Source organism: Musa acuminata, chromosome BXJ3-2 (assembly GCF_036884655.1).
Source record: "Musa acuminata AAA Group cultivar baxijiao chromosome BXJ3-2, Cavendish_Baxijiao_AAA, whole genome shotgun sequence".
Lineage (NCBI taxonomy): Eukaryota > Viridiplantae > Streptophyta > Magnoliopsida > Zingiberales > Musaceae > Musa > Musa acuminata.
Window position 1 is genome coordinate 22,761,030 of NC_088350.1, and position 22,391 is coordinate 22,783,420.

General features: G+C 38.2%; 3 protein-coding genes across 5 annotated transcripts; 1 reads left to right on the forward strand and 2 right to left on the reverse strand.

The window, feature by feature from the left end:
- Positions 1 to 3,767: 3,767 nt before the first annotated feature.
- LOC135585309 (protein NARROW LEAF 1-like) lies at positions 3,768 to 10,446 on the forward strand. Of its 3 annotated transcripts, XM_065140214.1 has the most exons (7): positions 3,769 to 3,953; positions 4,606 to 4,673; positions 5,389 to 5,968; positions 6,903 to 7,046; positions 8,349 to 8,589; positions 8,929 to 9,429; positions 9,539 to 10,446. In XM_065140214.1, exons 3-7 carry the CDS (start codon positions 5,489 to 5,491, stop codon positions 9,937 to 9,939), a joined length of 1,767 nt encoding a protein of 588 aa, XP_064996286.1. In that variant the 5' UTR covers positions 3,769 to 3,953; positions 4,606 to 4,673; positions 5,389 to 5,488; the 3' UTR covers positions 9,940 to 10,446. The 3 variants fall into 3 exon arrangements, with proteins under 3 accessions (XP_064996287.1, XP_064996286.1, XP_064996285.1); XM_065140215.1 differs by lacking the exon at positions 4,606 to 4,673 and having other exon boundaries at positions 3,768 to 3,953; positions 9,590 to 10,446; XM_065140213.1 differs by lacking the exon at positions 4,606 to 4,673.
- A 177-nt stretch (positions 10,447 to 10,623) lies between these two features.
- On the reverse strand, positions 10,624 to 11,394 carry LOC135631995 (protein CYSTEINE-RICH TRANSMEMBRANE MODULE 6-like). The gene is made up of 3 exons (XM_065140216.1): positions 11,236 to 11,394; positions 10,999 to 11,149; positions 10,624 to 10,897 (listed from the first exon to the last, which is right to left on the reverse strand). The coding sequence occupies exons 1-3, from the start codon at positions 11,270 to 11,272 to the stop codon at positions 10,852 to 10,854; spliced, it is 234 nt and encodes a 77-aa protein (XP_064996288.1). The 5' UTR covers positions 11,273 to 11,394; the 3' UTR covers positions 10,624 to 10,851.
- Positions 11,395 to 18,802: 7,408 nt separating this feature from the next.
- Positions 18,803 to 20,791, reverse strand: LOC135631380 (uncharacterized). Its single transcript, XM_065139001.1, has 2 exons — positions 20,566 to 20,791; positions 18,803 to 20,117 (listed from the first exon to the last, which is right to left on the reverse strand). The coding sequence occupies exons 1-2, from the start codon at positions 20,566 to 20,568 to the stop codon at positions 18,966 to 18,968; spliced, it is 1,155 nt and encodes a 384-aa protein (XP_064995073.1). The 5' UTR covers positions 20,569 to 20,791; the 3' UTR covers positions 18,803 to 18,965.
- Between the last annotated feature and the right edge of the window lie 1,600 nt (positions 20,792 to 22,391).

The following is a 22,391-nucleotide window of genomic DNA, read 5'->3' on the forward strand; positions in this document are numbered from 1 at the left end:
TAAGTATTAGATATCTAAGAATTTTGGTTGTATTGCTTATGCTTTGGTGAATTCACAAAATCATCACAAGCTTGATGAAAAATCTGAAAAATGCATTTTAATTGGTTATTCTTTACAATCGAAAGCATATCGATTATATAACCCTATTAGTGGCAAAGTTATTATTAACAGAAATGTTATGTTTAATGAAAGGGCAAGTTGGAATTGAGAGACCAATAAAGGTGAAACACAAATGCAGATTCCAGTAGAACTAGACACTCCGCAGAATCAAGTGACAGATCCTTCTCCAACAAGTTCATCGTCAACCTCACCCAATAGCAGTTCAAATTCGGATTCCTCATATGAAACCCCTCCAAGAAATTTCAGATCATTAACAGAAATTTATAACTCAACATTTGCTTTGTTTATTTCAGATCCCTTTGAGGAAGCAGTTAAAAAAGAGGAATGAAGAAAATCAATGAAGGAGGAAATCAAGTCAATTGAGAAGAATGAAACTTGGGAGCTAATGGATCTACCGAAAGAAAAGAAAGCGATTGGGTTAAAATGGGTGTTCAAAATAAAATTTAAATGTAAATTATTTGGTTTCACTGATAGTGATTGTGCAGGAGCTTTAGATGATCGAAAGAGTACTTTAGGCAAGTGGAGCCATAACAATGAAGTATTATGGAACGAATGAACAAGTTATGGATATCCTCACCAAATCACTTCCAGTTCGAAAGCATGTTTATTTTATATCGCAAATTGGTGTATGCAACTATGAATAAGGGAGAGTGGTTTCAATAACTACATAAATCTAGTAGTTATAGGGTGGTTGTCACTAAGTCCTATAAATAAGACCGTAATGCATGAAGTAAGTAGAGAGAGAGTCTATGTACATTTGGTATCTTATAAGTGTTTTTATTAATCCTCCTGTTTTTAATACTATATCAGTTTTCTTAAGTGATTCTTTTTACTTGTATCATAGTATTCTATTTTTTCCTTGCTCCTCCGTCCTCGACACCTTTCAGAATCATGAAAGCACAGGAGATCAATCAATTGACTGGTAGAAACGACTAAAGGTTCCAATTTGAAGATCAACCATCAACAAGAACCAGAACGGATCACAAGAATGGACAGATGTAAGGGGTAGGGAATCACCAAATGGCTCGTGAGGATGATCCTGACGCCGTGCTCGATCAAGTACTTGATCGTCTGTACTGCAGCACGGATTCGAGAGTCGTCTGTGATCTTCTGGTTGTCGTCCGAGGGAACATCGAGACCTGCTCTTACGAACATCCTCTTGCCCTTGAGATCGGCTTCCTTCGGACAGCCAACGCTCCTCTTCGTCGCCATTCTTCCACCCGATCGACAGAAGAAGCAGCTGATCGGTGAAGGCTTAAAAGCAGGACAAGGAAGAGTGATCGAGTCGAGCAACCGGCAAAGGCGGAGAGCGCGTAATGTTGACCGGATGACGCTAACGTTGGCTGGATTTGGACGGCTCAGATGATCTAAATGGAGGATCGGACGGTCATCATGCCATCGTTCGTGTTGGCCGCCATGAAGCCTCGATGGAGGACGGGTGACTCATAGGCACGTGATGTGCACGTGATCTTCATCGAGACCTGCTCTCGGACGAGATAGTTCCCCGTCGCTCCCTCCAAACCACGAAAGAATGGAAAGAGAGCGAGAGAGAGAGAGAGAGAGAGATCGACTGCGAGGAACCAATCACGAGAAAGGAATCCGTCATCGATCATTCGATTAGCCCAAGGCAAGCCTCTCTCTCTCCCCCCCCTCTTATTGGATCCAGTTCCAGTGCTTAGTTTTTTGGGATTCACCATATACTCTGTGGTTCTTCGATCTTTTTGATTGTGATGACTAGTCGCGGTACCTCGATTCGGCCTCTCGTGGGCTCTTCTTTTATACTCTAAGATCTTTGTGAGGGATCCAATCGATAGTCAAATCGATCTTTCAGGCACAAGTTTTGGTTTTTATTGGATGAATGATTGTAAAGATCGGACCTTTCTTCTGGTTTTCCGTTTCTTCAAAGCGTTTCTTTTCGGATCTGTCACTGAAGTGATCTCTTTTAGTTCTTGATGCCAACTAGAATGCTTTGAGTGAGCAGGCACACGCTTCTGATTGATGAAGCCTTTGCAATCGCAGGTGAGTTTGTTCGTGCGAATGTCGGATAGCTGTGTTCGGTTTAGTCTCCTTCCTCGTTACGATTGATCACCGAGAACCCTAATTTCGTTCTGTGGCCAGCGCATTGGAATGTCAGATTGACTGGTTCCAGTGGATGGTAGGCATAGTCTGGCTGGCAATTTGTCTCGGCTGCTTAACCCGATAGTGAAAGTGGCAGAAACATCACTCACTGTCAATCTTGAATCAAAAAAATTCAGAAACAAATATCAGCATTTGAATTTGAAGGAAAAGATCAAAGAAGTAGAGCTTCAACCTGGAACTGTCTTTGGAAATCTTGAAAGCTCAGAAACTGAACAAACCTTGCTAAAAATCGAGTTTGTTCTACGAGTCAGAGAAGATGAACAAGCATTGAAGTCGACGAAAACCAGATGTTAGAAGCATTAAAAGCAAAGGGCATGAAGCATGAGGAGGTTACCGACGCAAGGGAGTCTCTTTACCGAGCTGGGGGAGCTTGAAGACGAGCAAAGGCACCTGAAGCAACCATCAAGCAGTCATACCCAGTGAGTTGGATTCTGTTTTCAGCTGGTTGAACTTCCATCATTTCATCCAAGCATCACAGAGATCTGATTTCATATTAATATTTCATGATTTCTATTCACTTCATACTTCAGCATATTGCTTAGACTTGCAGGATACACCTGAAAGCAGAAGGATGTGGAACTCGATGAACTGAGACCGAGTCAAACCGTTGAAATGGAGAAGAAGAATTGCAGAACTCGAGAACGCAGCATTGCTTGTGGATCGTGCAAGAGTTTGTGGGGACGATGAAGACCAAGACAAGCAGTCTCCTACTTAGCGGTATTAAGCGTATTGCTTACTCGGATATGTTACTTCATCACCGCAAGTTAGAGACGTTGAGAAATGTTTTGATCTATTGATCATTAATGCCAAAAGCTTTATATAAACTTTAATATTTCCTCTCACATGCAAATTAGTTTAGGCGACGTATAAACAGAATCAAAATTCATGATATTGATTAACACATCCTAAAAGCTGACGTTGACTTAATGTATTTATGATCCTTAAATAGAGTCCATAAGAATCATGGACAATAATGGAGAGGAATGCTATCTATCCATGGGTGATGCTGAGTCAACATATCTCATCAGACATCACAATAAAATTACCTGAAGGTTCCTTCCGATCCGAGAGAGAGAGAGAGAGGATAAGAGGATCACCGAGACGGAGATTTAGGACGTAAAATATTACACTAGGCAAAGTAGCAGCCTACACAAGCTGTTGGCCAACGTCCACAATGCATGTGATCCATGGTTCAAGGTCCTAGGAACATGCATCGATGGTGGCCGTGCAATCTAAGGTACTCGCATTCCAACATCTCATGATTCAATCTCACATATTCTCAGCCAACAATTTCCACCTAATTTATTTTCTTCAATTACTTTGTCTTTATTTCAATTACTGATTTGTTATTATTATTATTATTATTATTATTATTATTATTATTATTATTATTATTATTATTATTGCAAACCGTGGTGGTCTCCTCTTCTGCCTTGTTTCCCCCACCCCCGGAAACAAAGGTGTGGGTTTTTGGCCCATTACTGCTCTCTTTATAAGCCTCTGCGGGTGTGGGGTTAGGAGTCTCCTACCGTCTCCTCTCCGATTCCTCTCCTCTGCCACCGCCCCTGCAACCAGGGGGGGCCCTCTGCCGCGCGAAATGCACCAACGATGACGCCGCCCGCCTCCAATTCGGTGGGAAGCTATCCCCCGCAGTCACGGTCCCCGAAACCCCCTCCATTGCGCTGGATCCTAAGGTGAGTCCTCCCCCTTCTGTTCCTTCTGTTTCTTCTGTGAAACCCTCTAGATGTTCCGCGTGAGGGAAAGAAATCATCTAGATATCGCTCGAGGCTTCCGCGGAAAAGATTTGGTTTTGGGGGGGGACTACCTGATACTTTTGTGTCCAGTATTATGCGCGATAGGGAGGGGAAAGGTTGGACTTGAGTTTGATCGCTTCTTCTGCTGTCCTCGGGGTGTTGTGAGAGAGGAATCCATTTAAAGATGCTTTCTTTTGGGCTTGGAATACTTTGATTCCGGGATTGTTGATCTAGGTTCCTTTTGTTTCTCTTTTGCCATCATGTACAAGGTTCCATTCTCTGAAGAAAAGGTCTCTCTTTCTCTCACACACTCTCTACTTTTAATTATTGTGTTTTTGCAGAGTTCCAACTGTAGATTCTAACTCTTCAATTCCATTGATGTGTATCGGGGATTTTTCTACCATTTTCTAACCTGTTACTAGACACGATCTATAAATTATACAACTCCTTTTAGCTTAAAGTCAATGCTGTTTAGGCGAATTGTAGTCTGTCGATGTGCTTTTAGTGTGACTGTTGAGCAATGTTGTTGTAGTTCCTTTTCTGTCCACAGACTGTTTTCAGTTCTAATTTGAGTTTTTTCATCCAAGTGCAGATTAAGGATCTTACACTATGGGAAACCAAGAAACATATTCTCTTTTTCTCTTGCACTTTCTACATGAGGTTAAATTTTGCATATGTGCAGAATTTCTATTGTATGTTGCGTTTTGCTCCATTATTCTAAATTACTCACCTTTTGTTCTTAGGGATGTCCATTTTCTCACCTGGTACTTAATTTCACGTTTTCATTTTATAATTCTGCTGAAGATAGAATGTCCTTGTCAGACATGTTTTTCTTCACTTAAATTTATTTGCCATGTCAAAATTTCATTCACCTCCTCAGTCCATAGTGTACTTGTTGTTTCTTCTAGAAAAGAGATAAAGATGGAATAGCAATTAGGAATCCATGGTGTCATATTTGTATTTTCATTAATGTTTTTGATGTCCAATATGATACTTATGAATCTATCATTCCTTATGCTTTAATCCATCAATTCCTTGCTGTTGTCGTTGGAACAAGGAGATTTTTATGTGACCTACATGCTTTCTTAGCTCACAATTGCATTTTTAGTGCCCAACCTGTTTCTCATGTGTCCATATTAGATGTCACAATTTGATTTTTCGTAGAAAAAAAGCTTTTTTATATCTGATCCTTCTTATGTGTAAAATTCTTCTCTTAACTCTGTTGATTCCATTCAGGATAATTTTTCCTTTTTTTTAATCATTTATTACAACCATGCCACTTTTTTTGAATTGGGCATTTTTAAAGGTTACAATGTGTTGTTTGAATATCCTGTCCAGAGATTACAATAATGGGGTCTTATTTTCCGGTTGTCAGGATTTGCTCTTTGCGACCATTAGACTATTCATTCTCAATGGTTCAGAGATCAGTTTGATGTGGGCCTAGCAAACAGCTTTCCAAGAAACCATTTTGTGTGATGAGGCTTTCAGACAATCAGGGCAATTGCTTGGGATCAACACAATCAGAGGAGTCAGCCTTGGACACACACAGAAATTTATGCAGTCATTTGCCTTATAATCGATCTCCTCTCCAACTAATTACATCAGCTGGTCAGCACCCTGAAAATAGTGCCGCATACTTTTTGTGGCCTACCTCTACCCTAATGCATGGTGCTTCTGAAGGACGATCTAAGTACTTCGAGAACCTTCAGAAAGGAGTACTGCCAGGACATCTTGGCCATCTGCCAACTGGGCAGCAAGCAAAAACACTTCTTGATCTGATGATTATAAGAGCATTCCACAGCAAGATCCTGCGTCGTTTCAGTCTTGGTACAGCTATAGGCCATCGAATCAGAAGGGGAACATTGACTAACATTCCAGCAATTCTAGTTTTTGTTGCACGAAAAGTTCACAGGAAATGGCTTGGCCACAACCAGTGTCTCCCATCCGCCCTTGAGGTAAATAATGGTTTCTTTTCTAGCAGCTTGGTTTTATAATATCAAGGATATAGATTGTTACATGCAAGTTGGGCCCTGCAATGCTGCACTCTTAGGCTTAAATAATTTTGTCAAAAATATTAGTAAGCATAAATTAGGTCCTAGAGAAAGAAGCTAAACCATAAGTTGACAGTCTTGGTTACTGCCTTTAAAAAAAGATGCAATGGACTTGTCTAATTCACAATAAAATGTAATCAATAGGTCCAAGCTCTCTGTAAAGAAGAAGATTAGTTACAAGAGGATGGCTTATGCGTAGTGCTGCATAAGCTCTATTGAATTAGAGAGATCTAAGCGATAAAAGATCTATGCCATCAAACTATTAATCGTTAGCTTATGCATGAGGCTTAGCTGTGAAATCAATCAATAAGAGCTTGACTCAAAAGGAAGCTAAAACATAAAAGGTTGGCTCCTGAATTTGAAGCCAAACAATAAAAATTGCATCATGCATGAAAAGGCAGGCTATTTTTAGTAGAAGGGGAGGTCAAACCATGAGTGGTTGGCTCATGAATAAGAAGTCAAGCCACTGAGCGGAGGCATGAAACTAGACCATGAGATTGAATTATGCATAAAAGCCAAGCAATATGAGGTTGCCTTATGAACTGTGCTTGTTCATCAAGCCAAATCCACAAGTGGGTGGCTTAAGCTAAGTCATAAGACGTTGGCATAAATAAAGCCATCAAACCAAGTCCCAAGTGGTAGGCTTATGCATAAAAAAGCTATCAAACCAAGCCATGAGAATTTAGCTTATGAACATTACCCTCATGTTTCTCTATTAGTATTATGCAATTATTTAATTATTCTTCCAGACTATACGATGGTCATCTTTGAGGTTACTATGACACATTTGCTTAGCGCCTTAACAGTTTCGGAGGTATCCTTGTTTTAAAATGAACAGGGACCAGGGGGAGTATGGTGTGATGTGGATGTGGTGGAATTCTCTTATTATGGTGCACCAGCACCGACTCCAAAGGAACAATTGTACAGTGAGCTTGCGGATGGGTTACGAGGAAGTGATCCATGCATAGGTTCAGGCTCTCAGGTACTTCTAACAGAAATAAGAATTTTTTTGTCTTTTTATGTACCAGAATGACGGTTGGCTAGTTGTTAGTTAATTGCATTCCTAGAGAGTTTTGAGCATTAACTTACCAATTTTCCATATTCATGATATAATAACTTATCGATGTTGAATTAACCATGCAAATGTTAGAGGAGATGCACTCACAGAAGGTTTTTTGCTTCCGTAGAGAGTTACAAGCATTAAAGCAGATGCTTACCATAGTTTCATATGCATTGTATAACTTTGGGGTTGGATTTACGATGCAAATGATAGAAAGGATGCACTTATAGAAGTCTTTCAATGAGGAAATAACCTTCGCTGAGATACAGTGAAACTGTGATTGATTGAGGGGACACCAATTTAACTAGCTACATTGCTGAAGATCATGCAGTCGAAGATGGAGCAGCAATTTAGTTTGCCAAATCCAAATTGTCAATTTGCTGTTATCCTCTTTCTCTAGAACAGCATCCAGCCATCATGGCCTTGATAATCAGGGTCATTTAATCAAGTGACCATGACCACATTCAAGAATGTGCTGCATAACCCAATCATACTTGGAGCAAAACAGACAAATTCTAGAATGAATCAAGTATAGTTGTATATCACTATGTTGCTGCCATCTTGTTCAAACATAACCCTTGAAATGAAGGGTTAGCCCCATTATATACCCAAATCTAGATTGTACCTTGCTTTACAACTAGATACCTCTTTGTTCAACTTTAATTACTGGAATTGATGTTATTGCCACCCTATTACTTTTTCTTCTGTTTCCAAACATTACATCCACCCAGGATTTCTCCATAGTTGCAATTTTCTGCCCCATGTCAGCATCAACATTCCAATTTATTTGCGAGATATCCTCTGGTATCCTCCCTACATCCCTACATTTTCAGAATTCAATCTTGTACCATGTTTTGGATACAGCTACTCAGAATTGTCAGAAAGAAATCCTCATGATATCATATCAAGAAGGATTGTCTTCCTCTCCTGGACACCATCAGATTCCCCTTGATGTGAATGCAAATCAAGTCTACAATCTTTCCATCAATTCTAACAAACTGAACAGAGTGTTTTGAGAAATGGTATGATCAATCATTAGATCTGTGGTATCTTTTCCTCCTTGTGCCAAAACCTTTCTCTCCAAGATTTGAGTTTTCACAAAACTCCTTGTGCCAACACAGATGAATTATTCTATGCATGTGGAGATTTGCTTGTGCTTTCTATTGGTGTAAGATGAGCCTTTTTTTTTTCTTTTTTTCTTGAAATTCTTTGCTCTTACTACAGGTCGCGAGCCAAGGGACATACGGGACTTTAAGTGCCATTGTGAAAAGTCGAACAGGCAACAAACAGGTTGGTTTCCTGACAAACCGTCATGTTGCAGTTGATCTGGATTATCCTAACCAGAAGATGTTTCATCCATTGCCACCCAATCTTGGACCTGGTGTGTACCTGGGGGCTGTTGAGAGGGCAACATCATTCATCACTGATGATGTTTGGTATGGAATATATGCAGGAACAAACCCAGGTAATAAAGTTCAAGACCGTGCTGCTGTTATATTGAGGTAGCATGCATGTCATCATTATGGTACCAGAGCCATGTTGCTTAGTTCTGAAAAGCTACCTATTACCGAGAGATGCTTCCTATTCTTCCTCATTTATATCTAATCCTACTGACATAGGCATAATTGTGCGATAAAAATTTCTAAAAGCACAAAACTCATGTACTGACGTAGGATTAATTGGGAGTTACATTTTTGGTTATTTACTTTATTTTCCTTCTTTCAGGATTTAAATGTGTTCATTGTTTCTTATACCTGTTGCGATGTTCTGATTCCCAAAAGTACCTCTTATGATGCACCTGCAGAAACTTTTGTGCGAGCTGATGGTGCATTTATACCCTTTGCCAATGACTTTGATATGTCCTGCATTACCACTGCAGTGAAAGGACTGGGTGAGATTGGAGATGTTAAGGTTATAGACATGCAATCACCAATCAACAGCCTTATCGGGAGACAAGTGGTGAAGGTCGGAAGGAGCTCTGGTTTGACAACTGGAACTGTAATGGCTTATGCACTAGAGTACAATGATGAGAAAGGAATATGCTTCTTGACAGATTTTCTTGTTGTGGGTGAGGACCAACAAACCTTTGATCTGGAAGGTGATAGTGGGAGCCTGATTATTCTAACAGGACAAGATAGTGAGAAACCTAAACCTATAGGTATCATCTGGGGTGGGATTGCTAATAGAGGAAGGCTGAAGCTTAAAAATGTCCATGAACCAGAAAATTGGACCAGTGGAGTTGATCTGGGTCGCCTTCTCGATCTCTTGGAACTTGATCTTATAACAACAAGTGAAGGACTAAAAGGTTTGCTATCTCACTTTTTTTAGAGGCTGTAGAAGATTTCATATTGCAGTGCAATAATGTTTCCACTATCTTTCTCTCATTTATCTTTCGTCTTTCATTGTGGTTAAAGATGCACTACAGGAGCAAAGATTTGCCTTAACAGCTACTATCAATTCTGCAGTTGGTGAATCATCTCCAATAGTAGGGAGCCTTCCACCTAATGAGATATTTGAACCTCTAGGCATTAACCTTCAACGGTTCCCTCCTGAAGGTGGTTCTGGTTCAGGAGAGAATGTACCTTTCACAGATATGGCGTTTCATGTGGATACAGCTGAGGTTGCAAACAGTGTGGAAGAGCATCAGTTCATTCCGAATCTAATTAGCATGTTGCCAATGCATCGCAGAGAAGACAACCTGGAAAGGAAGAATCTATCTGCACCAACTAACCTATCTGACGAAGATCCTTGTGTTTCACTGCAACTGGGGGACCGAGAACCGAAGAGGCAGCGTTCTGGTCAAAATGAAGATTAGTTTCTATCAAAGTGAAGCAGCTATTCATCATGTCGGAGCTACTTCTCTAGTTACAGCTTCATGCAAGATATCCGGATATGTGACATGGATATGACAAAAAAGGCTCGGGTAGTTTTGCATTTTCTGAAGAGAATTTTTGAAGGCTTTGAAAGGGAAGCCTCAGTCTTCTTTGAACCGAAGAATAGCCTCCGCTTGGAGAATCTTCTCTTTTTAGAAGTTATGATCTGGAACTACTCATAGTTGAAAGGTCGGACAGTCAAATTTTGATTGCTAGGACTTTTTACAAACAGATGTAGAAGAAAGACCATTTATTGGAAAGATTTCAGTCAATTTGCCCAGCTTAAGCTCATTCTGGGGTATTTAAATTTGAGAAAGTACTTTGGGGTTATTCAAGTTTTATCCCCACATCATGAAAATGTCAAACACAAATGTACTTTTGAAATGTGAAATTATCCCAATTGACTTTGGTAGTTTGAAGATTACAAAACAGTTTATCAACTATGTCAATTGATGGTGCATATACCATGAGGGATTTTGTTGTAATTTCTTCTAGCTCAATGGTGTTCTTTGTTCATGAACAGACTTTGCACACCAAAAGCCAACCACATGTTACTCCCATACAGGAAAGGCTTGCGTAAGGTTATTTTATTTGGTAATGGATTTCCCAAGATAAGATGAATCATGTGAGAAGGAAAGGAACAGAATTTAATTGCAATGATATCACAGAATATGACTAATCTCATAGACGAATAAATCAATATGTCTCGTGCTAATATCTTAGCACACAATCGACATGAATACTGTCTCGTGAACACACGAGAGCCAACATTTTATGTAGAAGCTAAAAGAACAGAACACAGAAGAACGACAAGGCGATGGTGATAAGACGTCTCTCCATCTCCCTTTCCAGCTTCAGAAGCACATGTCCAGAACGCAGCAGCAACACAAGGCAGCACAGCTGCAGGACACAAAGAAGCAGAGCAGCACAAACAAACCATATAAGAACCAGCTGATCGAAAGAAACTGCTAAAATCACAAGGGAAAAGGCTGCAGGCTCACCATCCCTTCCAAAAGCCATCACCGCGACTCTTCGTCTCCACGGGAACTTGTTGTGAATTCACAGCACCACCATCCCCGGTGGGATAGCCTGCAGGAGGAGGCGCGACGTAAGCTGGTGGGTAGGCCTGCCCGGGTGGAGGATAAGCTGAATCTGAACCAAGGCGAAGTCGATCATGAAGAACGTAAAATGCTAAAGGGGAGAAACCTATATGGAGAAGATAAAGAACATTATATTACCTTGAGAAGGAGCCTGCTGCTGAGCGTAGTAACTCATCTTTAAACCAAACCAAACGGACGAGAGCACCAAAGGAGGCAGAAGACGATCGATGCGGAGGTGAGAGGAAGACAACCTGAGAAGCAGTACTTATAGTGACGGGATTGCTTCGGGCATGGGGTTTTCTTGGATCGACGCGTTGTGATCAGAGAGGTCAAAAGAGACGTGTTCTTCGAAGATGCCAAATTAGAAGCCGCCAAACTCCGCTCGAGCGTTGCGACTGATGACGCGAGAGGCGGCGAGGAAACGCGGTTTCTGGTTGAGCTAATGCCGCGTTGTTTTTATTTATTTGTTTATTTATTTATTTATTCGGCTGTGCCGCGTTGTCGGGCGTTGGAAATGGTGGAGAAGGAGGAGCTGTCCGGAACGAACACATGGCATCACGACAAGAGTTGGACGGCCAATCATGAGACGAGAGGAGGACGGGTCAACGCACGTGCCCAAAAAGGTCTACGTACATAGATACCTCTTTGAAGAAGGCACAGCGCAATTAACGCTGAATGGATCTGGATAAGGTGGGTAATTTATTTAAAAGAAAACTGCTAGTAATAAGTTTGTAATCAGATGATGCCAAAAGTATTTTTTTTAATTCTAATAATATTCATGAATCGGATTTCTGTACACTTAGGTTACAATCCAATTATATTATTTATTCATGATACCTAATAAAAATATATTAATTTTTATATAAATTTATTTTAAATGCATGTGCATAAAAAGGTCTACATACATACATACATACATACTTGTATGAAGACACAAGGTAATTAATTATTGAATAGACCATAAGAGAAGATAAGGAAGGTGAATAATTTATTAAATAAATAAAAGACTCCTAGTAATAAGTTTTAATCAGATGATGCCTCATATTTAATTTTTATTAAAAATATTTTTAAAATTTTTATTATATCTTTGAGTCGAATTGTCTCAAGCCCAATCGACCATGAATTGATTCGGTTCATATCTATAGTCATGTTACGATTGAATTATACTCGGCACATAATAAAAACATAATAATTTTTATGTAATTTTATCATAAAATAAAAATTAGTATAATTTTTGTTAGAATCATATTCTAGTAAAATTCTTAAAGTTTTATATTAATTATCCTAAAAATATCTTAAAATAAAAATTATTAATTTTAAAATAGGTTAGGTAATTGAGTTTAACTTATTTTAATTTAGAGTGCAACTAAGTCAATATAAGAAATAGGAAATAGAAAATAAAAAAAATTATAAATAGTTTTATGATGAATTTAAGATAATTTTATATAAAAATTAACATGTTCTATAAATGTGTGTAACCCAAGTGTCACTTGAGTGTAATGATTTTTTTGATAATTTAAGATAATTTTATATATAAAAAATTAATATATTTTTTAGGATAACTTGAGTTTTTTAGTTTTATGAAGAATTTAGGATAATTTATATTAAAACTAATATATTTTAATATATTATGTGATTGAGTATAACTCGAGCGTAATTATTTTTTAGGTCACTTAGGATAATTTTATATAAAAATACTATATATATTTTAATATATTATGTGAATAAGTATAACTCATGTGTATTATTTTTCTAAGTAAACTGTGAATAGAAGAAGGCGGAGGAGGGGAGGGAGAGGGCAGTGGAGGAGGAATAGAAGGAGGAAAAGAAAGGAAGCTAAAAGGCAGGGTTAAAAGGCGATGATGAAAGTTGAGTGGGAGGAGGAGGTGGTGGAGGTGGAGTATGGCGAGAACACGGAAAGGAAGAGGAGGAAGCCAAGGGGGAGGGTGAAGAGACGGAAGTTAATGGGGGAGGGAAAGGAGGTAACAGAGTGGAAGGTGGAGGTGAGAGATAATTTGAAAAAATCAAGAGGTAATCTAGGGCTTAATTAAATTAAATTAAATAGTTAGGATTTAGTTGAATCAATCTAGTTCGATTTATCTCAAAAAAATCAATTCAATCCTAAAAAATCAAGTCAAACTTAGTTAGAGGATAATCATCATCTTTGTTATTAGTTTATAAAGAATATTTTGATCAAAGCACAAGAAAAAAATTGCCAAATAGAAGCTTACTCTTTTAGAGCCAACTTTTTTATTATTCATAATCTTTTAAACACTAATAAAATATTATTTTATTATTTATAATCTCTCTAATTCTGGTTTTATATTGTCGACTCTCCTGTCATTATTACTAATCATTACTCTTAGCCTACCCCTCTATCACGCCACCTGAAATATCGTGTGATCCTATCTTAAATAAATAATATTAAATTTTTATTAACAATTCAATCCATGATCCAAACTAACATTTGAAAACACTAAGAAATATTCAAGTGTCGTTCACATCCATAAAACATGTGCAGTTTATAATCATACATCACATTCGATAATTCATATTTATAAAAACTCAAGCCAACTTAACAAAATATTAACAACACTTATAAATCCATAAGCATAAGAATTTATAAAATCAGAACTCCAAACATTTATCACAAATTTATATCATTGTAAACTAAACTTAACATTCTAAAATTTCAAACGTGAAAGGTCTTTTAAAACTTTTACATGATATATTAATTTAAATATGTCGATAACATTTTATTACATATAAAATATGTTTATACAGCAATCATAATATATCAATCGATAAGACTTATCTAAAATCTGAATAGTTTTTCACTACCGCAGCCCAATTCTAACATTTTAGTGAGTGACAAAGCTAACCTAAAAAATTTATATAACAATAGAGTAAGCTACAAAGCTCAGCAAGTGACAAACATATCGATAGCAATAGAGGATAGTTTCAAATAAACTTGGTATCAAAATGTAAGGTAGGGATACAAGAGTTTATAGATATCATCTCATTAGATATATAATCGCAAATATCATTTCAATTGAAACATATTTGGTTCGTAACGAATAGAGTAAAGAGTAATTGGAGCATATCAATGGCGTAAGGAGCATTTTATAGCATATCAATGACATATAAAATATTTCAAAACGTATCAATAGTGTATGAATATTTAATAGGCATAAGAAGCATTTTAGAACATATCAATAGCATATAAAATATTTCAGAGTATATCAAAAGAATAATTACAAAATAGAAGCTCAAATGTCACATTTAACGTTGCATTCATTTCATTATTATCCAAAACGCATATAAAAACACATAACCAAAGCTCTAGATATCATATCAAACATATAGAAGGTGAAGTGAGATCTCAAATATAATCTCTTATATTTGGGAGCATTATCCATCCACGTTTGGATGAAGCCAAAGGGGATTGGCAGAGCATCGTGGGCTCTAAGCATGCACCCTTTACCATTTCTAACAAAGGTCCAAATAATCATTTTATCATTTCTAGTAAAGGTTCAAATAATTTTACAAATATCAGAGTATAAAAGGATATTGTGAACAATAAAATTGGCATATTTCGGAAGTACATGTGAAACAACAAAACATATATGTGCCTTTATGAGTCAATATGATTCAAACATAATCTTTCACAAATACATTCATTTGAAAGAAATTAAGAGCAAGAGCATACAAGTATTCCAAGCAATCATATATAGCTCAATTGAAGAAAAAATTCTAGATAAATTCAATATCCAAAGAGATGAAACTAGAATGGGTACATTTGAAGAAAGTTCTATTATGGCATATTGAGTGGCATTATACAAATAATTCGAATCATCAATTATACTCTAATTTACTCAAAAATATATATCATTGGAAAGATATTTTAATCTACTTTTAGATAAAAATAAGTTTTATATAAATGAAACTTTCCAACAAAGAGTTACAAATAATTTATTGAATCTCGGATTTTGATGATGAAATCAATTAATAGTGTTTATGATTTGATCTACGTTTTGAGTGATGCAGGAAGCTTCGATCAGGGATAGACAATTAAAAGCAGGAAGATTCATGTTGGGCTTGAGAAAAACATGTCATAAGATTGAACATCGAGCCAAAAGATCGATCGACGTATATGCAGAAGGTTTCGGGCCATGGGTTTGGGCATCGAGCCAAGAAGAGAGGAAATTGCACCAAGAAAATCGAAGTTATGGAGGTCAACTGGCCGATTAGGCAATAGGCCGCAAGAGAGGATGATGCACCGAAAAATCGGATGAAGAGTCGATGAACCAATGACATGTCGGACAACACCTGATTCAAGCTTTGTAATAATTATCTAGATCGAAGTAGGTTTTCAGTGCGCAGGATTAACTATGATAGTGATCAAGGCATAAAGTAAAATGAAGTCCCAAAGTCAAGAACGAGATTTCGTTGGGAGTTCGAGAGTTCGTCGGAAGTCCAAACATTCATCGGAAGTTCTATCGGAATTGACCGAGAAGTCCAGGAGCTTGCCAAAGAAGCTCATCCGAACTCATCAAGAAGATCATCGTGAGATCCAGGAGCTTGCCGGGAGTCCGCTGGAACATTGCCGAGAGATCGTCGAAAGTTCGCCGGAAGAAATATAGACTTACGGACTTATTTAGCTCAATGAATGTCTTAGAATTCGTAGTTAGCATATAATTAAGTTGAAATTGAGCCAACTCAATTAGGGGTCAATTGGGCCCAAGTTTGGGCTATGTTGAGCTAAGTGAAAGGCTCAAATAGTGACCCAACATGTGACATCATCGTGGCATAGTCTCCGAGACTGTGTCAGGCAGTGGTACCACTCAGACTCAGTCTCCGAGACTGTCAGGCGGTGGTACCGCTCAGACTCAGTCTCCGAGACTATCAGACGGTGGTACCGCTAGTCTAGGCGGTGGTACCACCTAGTGTCAGGCTGCAGGCGGTGGTACTGCTTGTACCCCAAAATCTCGGGTATTTGAATTTTGGCTCCAAGTTTTGAAGTCATTTTGGGTCTATAAATACCCCAGCTATTCCTGCATGGAGTAACAAGAAATGTGATCAAAAACTCTATATTTCTAAAGTTAAAAACCCTTGTAAAGTGTATAGTCCCTCCTCTTAAAGTTTAGAGACCATTCTAAGAGAGAGTGTGAGGAAAGCTTTGTAAAAAGGGGTTGTAAAGGTTCTCTCTTGAACCTATCAAAAGGAGAATTGAGTTGTAAGGATAGTTGATCTTCGCTCATTGAAGGAAGATCATTAGTGGATGTCGGTAGCCTCGACGTAAGAGGAATCGGTAGAGTAGATATAGGTCACGATGATTGAACCACTATAAAACAGTTTGCATTTGTATTTGAGCAATTTATCTTTACTGCAAACTGAATATTTACTTGTCTACTGCTTTCACTACATATACGAACGAGATTTCAAGTTATCTTTCCGAAATTAGTTTTAATCGAACGAATTTATTTTTTAAACTGACATTTTTATCCGCTGTACTAATTCACCCCTCCTCTTAGTGCCGGCTTATTCCTAATATAATTTAGTAACCAAATGTCATAGAACAAAATCTCTAATTTGTAGGATCTATACTGTTAATTGAAATAGAAGTCTAGGTAGGAATTTAAACTCCAAATCTTTTAATTTAGGTATCAAAAGAAAGATCTATGAGTCTAGTTTCCAATAAAATAATTTTGTATAAATCAAAATTTCTAACGGGGAGTTATAAGATCAGAAATTTGACTCCCCTGTTTTATAGAGTCCATGGGGTCAATTGAAATAGAAGTCTTTGTAAACAATTAGATTCTAAATTTATTAATCTTAATATCAAAAAGTTACGAGTCTATTTTTAAATAAATTTAGTTTTACCTAAATTGGTGTAGAAAATTATGACAAACAAAATAGAAATTTCACTCCCCTCTTCTCCTTATTTTGTTTTTTTTTTTTTATCTTATCTTTTTCTACAGTTGCAACTCATGCAAAATGTAGAGGGGCATAGTCACCTGCTAGATTCTCTCCCTCCTCTTATTTTGCTCCTTCTCTCTCTCTCATAACTGTAGTCGCAGCCCCCTTCCTCTTCTTCCTTCCTTCCTCCCCTGCTCTTCTTTCTTCCTCCTCTTCTTCTCCCAACCACAACTTCTTCTTCCTCCCCTACTCTTTTTCCTCTCTTTCTTCTCCCAACCACAGCCTCTTCTTCCTCCCTTGCTCTTTTTCCTCTCTTTCTTCTCTCCTAGACATAGCTTTAGCCGTACGCTCCTTCCACTTCTTCCTTCCTTTCTCTCCTTCTCTTTTTTTTTTTCCCCAACTGTAGCCACAGTTGCAGCCTCTTCTTCTTTCCCTTCTCTTCTTCCTTCCTTTTGTTCTTTCCTAGCCACAGTTGCCACAGCTACAGCCCCTCCTTTCCCTTCTCTCCTTTCTTCCTCTTCTTCTTTCCCAGCCACAACTGTCGTAGCCACAGCCACAACCCCTTCTTTCCCTTCTCTTGTTCCTCTCCTTCTCTTCTTCCTTCCTCTTTTTCTTTCCCAATTGTAGCTGACACAGCCACAGCCCCTTCTTCTTTCCCTTCTCTTCTTCCTCTCCTTCTTCTCTCCTAGCCTCAACCTCCTTTCTCTCTTCTCTTCTTCCCTCACTTCTCCATCTTCTTCTTTTTCTCTTCCCCGACACACCACACCTCCTTTGTTTCATCATGTGGGAAACAGAGGTGTGTGGGAGGCACCACACCTCCTTTGTTTCCTCTGTGAGAATCAGAGGTGCATGGGAGGCGGTGGGATAAAAAGCACAATTTTTTTTTAACTTTAACAGTTTAATCACTGAAATTTTTTTTATTTACATATGGATCTTCCGATTTATAAATAAATCTTTATAAATAATTTAAAATAGGTCCTTACATAAATTTTAGAAATTAGGGATATTACATCCTGTTGTTCCCTGTCATCGATCATTGCCTCCAGCTTACCCACCTGCATACCTTACCCATTTTTGCACCTTACAAACTCTCCCCACTTTTCGTCGTCCCCAGCCCGTGCTCCCTACTATCGATACACCCTCCTCTATCATCACTAATTCTAATGGCTATGGATATCATTGTCGCTTGCCTCATCCCGACACAAAGGAGAAAAAAAGAAAGAAAAATAGATTGTGGGCAAGGAGTAAAATGTTTTTATTAAAATTAAGTTATAAATTGAAGACATATACATTTATTTACAAATGGATAACTTAGGGATATTTAAAGTTTTTTAAAAAACATTATTGTGAATAATAATCTCTAATTAAATATGAGAGTACCATCTGTTAAAAACCTATTATCAAAGGATATTTCAAATAAATTTCTCAGAAAAGATCTTGTTATCGATCTAAATTCGTATGATTTTTCAATATTTCACAAAATGCTAACAAATATACCAAAGTAACGACAGATACATTCACATAAATGACTCCCATTGCATGCCAATCGTCTTCTCGAAATAGGAACTCAGCGTGAGAGCATCTTCATCGCTTCTTTGCAGCCCGATTATTATTCCATCATCGACTCCAGTTTTAATCAATCAACAGCTATCGACGAAGTTTAGTAGTATATCAGAAGAAACAAGTCAAAGAGTGGGAGAATGGTAGTGACTAAACTTATCTCCTTTTCCGAATATTATGTGAAAAATATACCTAAGAAATGAGAAATCAAATTTAAGTTTGGATCTCAAGAGAAGAAAATTTAACGAGTAAGAAAATAACTCAAGTTAATTTAATACACTAGGTGGTGTCCAACATATTTCTAGGACATAAATGTATGTTTCGTATATATGTTATATGTTGCATACAGGAATAGGCAGGCAGACTGATCTGATCTGAGGCTTAACATGTCAGATGAAGATGACACTCAACATGGTGCCCACCAGCAGCGCGCCAACGAGACCAAAGATGATCTTTATGTTCAATCTTCCCCCGTCCGCAGGCCTCAGCGCCGCCATTAGCATCTGGCTCTGAATGAATAGGAAAGCCGAAGAACATAGAAACATGAAGCTTTTAATGGCGAATGCTTCGCTGCCCAGATGCAGTGGGCGGACCACCATCATCAGCAAAAAGGCAAACGTCCCTATGGTCTTCCATATGTCCTCCAGCTGAACCACCTCATCTTCTTGCATGCCTGTTTCTCGCCTCGCTAGATGGTAGTACAGAACTCCACCGACGGCAAAGACCATAGTGGACAAGACGTGGGGGAGAGCAAGCGACTCGGACGCGATCATCAGCGTCAACAGCATTGACAGAACAAATGAAGCGTAGGTGGAGAAGCTTGCAATTGCGATCAGGCCTTTACGGCGGTCGGCGGAGTAACTAAGCATCAAAGTGAACAGAAAAAGCAGCATGGCGAAGAAGCCTATTATGTTGCTGATGAAGAGCAAAACCACGGATGATTCGAGGCGGGAGTGATAATCTGACGAGGTGAAGTTCTTCATGTAAGCGATGACCGTGATTATGATGCCCCCAGAAGTGATGGCGGTGACATAAGATGACAAGTTCAGTAGCTTCGATTCCTGTGCTTTGGAAAGTGCGTCGTCCTCGCCATGGATTTCATGTCCTAGAGTTCCTCCGCGAAGGAGCACGACGAGGGTGATCCCCAGAAGAAGGAGAAGAGGAACCATGGCCAGCATGTAGGGCTTTTTGAGGATGAGCATGAACAGGTAGGTTGTCAGCACCACCAGGACGACGGAGGAGATGAATATACTTGTGCCAACACGAAGCTGGAAGCGTGTGATCATGCGGCGTTGAGTGTAGCTGATGATGAAAGAGAAGAACATCAAGATGATGGAGGAAATTATGGTGAACATGTTGAAGAGGATACAGCTCTTGAGGATGGCTGTATTTGCATGTGCTGCCAAATCCTTATCCCCGGGTAAGATCTGTAGCAATGATCCGGAAGAAACGACGAAGGTGCAAAAGGAGAACCAGAGGGTAAGTTTGAAGTAGGCAACAAAGCCGGATTCCGCATCTTCTCCTCGTCCACCTTCTGGCATCTGCTCACGAGTACATGTGTCTAGATATCATCATCCCAAGGTTGCAGACAGATGCAGAATTAAAAGCAAGCAAATCAAGGCACAGAGTTCAGATCAGCAAAATCCATAAGCTGCCCTCTTTTCCTAAGCTTCGATGCTCAGAGAACAGAAGCGATCGGAGTCTATTGTTCTCATCTCTCAAAGCAGAACTAAGTACAAGCTCATAAGGGCCAACTGAATAGATAAGGCCTCAAGATAATTAGAACATCAAAATCGATGGAGAGAGAGAGAGAGAGAGAGAGAGAGAGAGAGAGAGAGAGAGAGAGAGATCTTGGAAATTATGAGCTGTGTCTGAGTTCTCTTTTTTTTCGTGAATTTTCTCCGGAATTAAATTCATAGAGATCGATCATCCATGCATGTGACAAAGATAACATGAAATAAAAAGGCCTAAGATGAGTTTAGCTTGTACCATGATGATCGTCGACGAGCTGAGACGCCGAATTAGATGAACGACCTCCTCCGGTGGGTGTGATCTCCCACAAGGAACGGTGAGCAACGCAGCAGTTGATCATAGCCTAATGTTCTTCGCATGGAAGACGTTGACTTTTCCAAGTAAACGGGGCGGTCATTGGAACAACCGTCGGCAGTTTTTGGCTTTGTTTCTGTTTTGGAGTGCGGATTAGTGTTCGGAGGAGAATAGCAGAGGATGGATTTCATTTATACGTACGTTAGCAATTGGATGAGTGAAGATTAAAACAAAACGTATCACTTAGTCACTACAAGTATAAGTGATGAAGACGAAATATTTGGTTTTATTTGATAGCTTAGTTGGTTAGAGAAATTCCAATTATAAGTCTTCCAACCGTGTGTGTCGAGGTATTAATGGATGTAGTAGATATGTTTGTCGTGGCCAACTCGAGCAAAATAATTGAGATGTTACTTCTTTTTTTTTTTTAATTATTTGGGGTAGGCGAGACTTGACTAATTCTGTCACCTTCTTATATTATAATCTACGAAGACTTGACTCTGTGTGCAATTGGGCGCCTAAATCTACAGCAGCCGAGGAAGATTCCTGGTTGCTTTCTAGTCTGCTACTTCTCAACTTTTTCTTCCTTTTTCTCTTCAAACACCCTTTTTGGTTTTTTCTACATAATTACTTGATCTTTATCTTTCAGGCATCGCTATCAACTTGGATTTCTGGAATTAAAAAGAAGTTTTTTTTTTTTTGGAGATTTAAAGAGGGAAAAGAAGGAAGAAAGGGAGGAAATGGCCATCCCAAGTGTAAAATATCATTCTCTATATTTTATATAACGAGACTCGGAAGGCTCAATATAAAGTTTCAATTTTCTTTACCTTATATTGTCGGGATATCAAGGGTTTAAATCCAATCCACATCCAGCATCATAGCCTATCGTAAATCTGAATTTGATCGATGAACTTTGAAGACCTTATCAAGGATGTACCTAATGAAAAGCTCTCCGATAATTAAATTAGTGATGTGAGAGGATTCGAGATATGGGCATGTAGACTAGTCTTCTTATGACGTACCTAATTATTGTTTTTTATGATTAACCACCAAGATAATGTGAAATATTAATTTATGTATAAAATAATTGATCATTATTTAATGTTACGGTACTCATAAAATAGATTAATGAGTTAGCATTCATGTTGGGGTCGAGTCCACATCGTTAAATAATTGATCATTATTTAACGCAACTTGACGTGTCATCAGCTTCTCGGCTTATCAATCTCCTTTCCCATTTATTCTCATGCATAAACAATACATTCTTTATAGTCTATCATTATTGTTGGGTCCAGCTTTTGACTAGATGATTTAAACAGTAAGCCCAGATCTACGTGAAACAAACAAAGAGTGAAAAGGTGAAAAGATTAAGGTTTTTGAGACTTTTACTGAATGATAGAGTAGTTAAATTTTATTAGTTTTGACTCAAATTATATGTGAATAATTCTTATAATAAGCTCTATAATTTTAATAGTACCGTCTGCAATTTATTTTCTCTAAGATGCTTTCGTATGATACTCAATTTATGAGAGTTCAAATTTTTTTTATATGAAATTTATCCTATTGATATATTAATGTTGAGCCAAGATATCGTTGTTGATGTTATTGTGTTCCTTTGATCATTCTGGAGAAGATTTATTGTAAATTTGTTATCATTATTAGCGATAGTAAAAGTTTAAGGTGGACTATGATCCCATAGTTTTTTTCGCATTGGATTTTTCACGTAAAAATTCAGTGTTTCACTGATTGATTTATTGTTCTATTGTTTA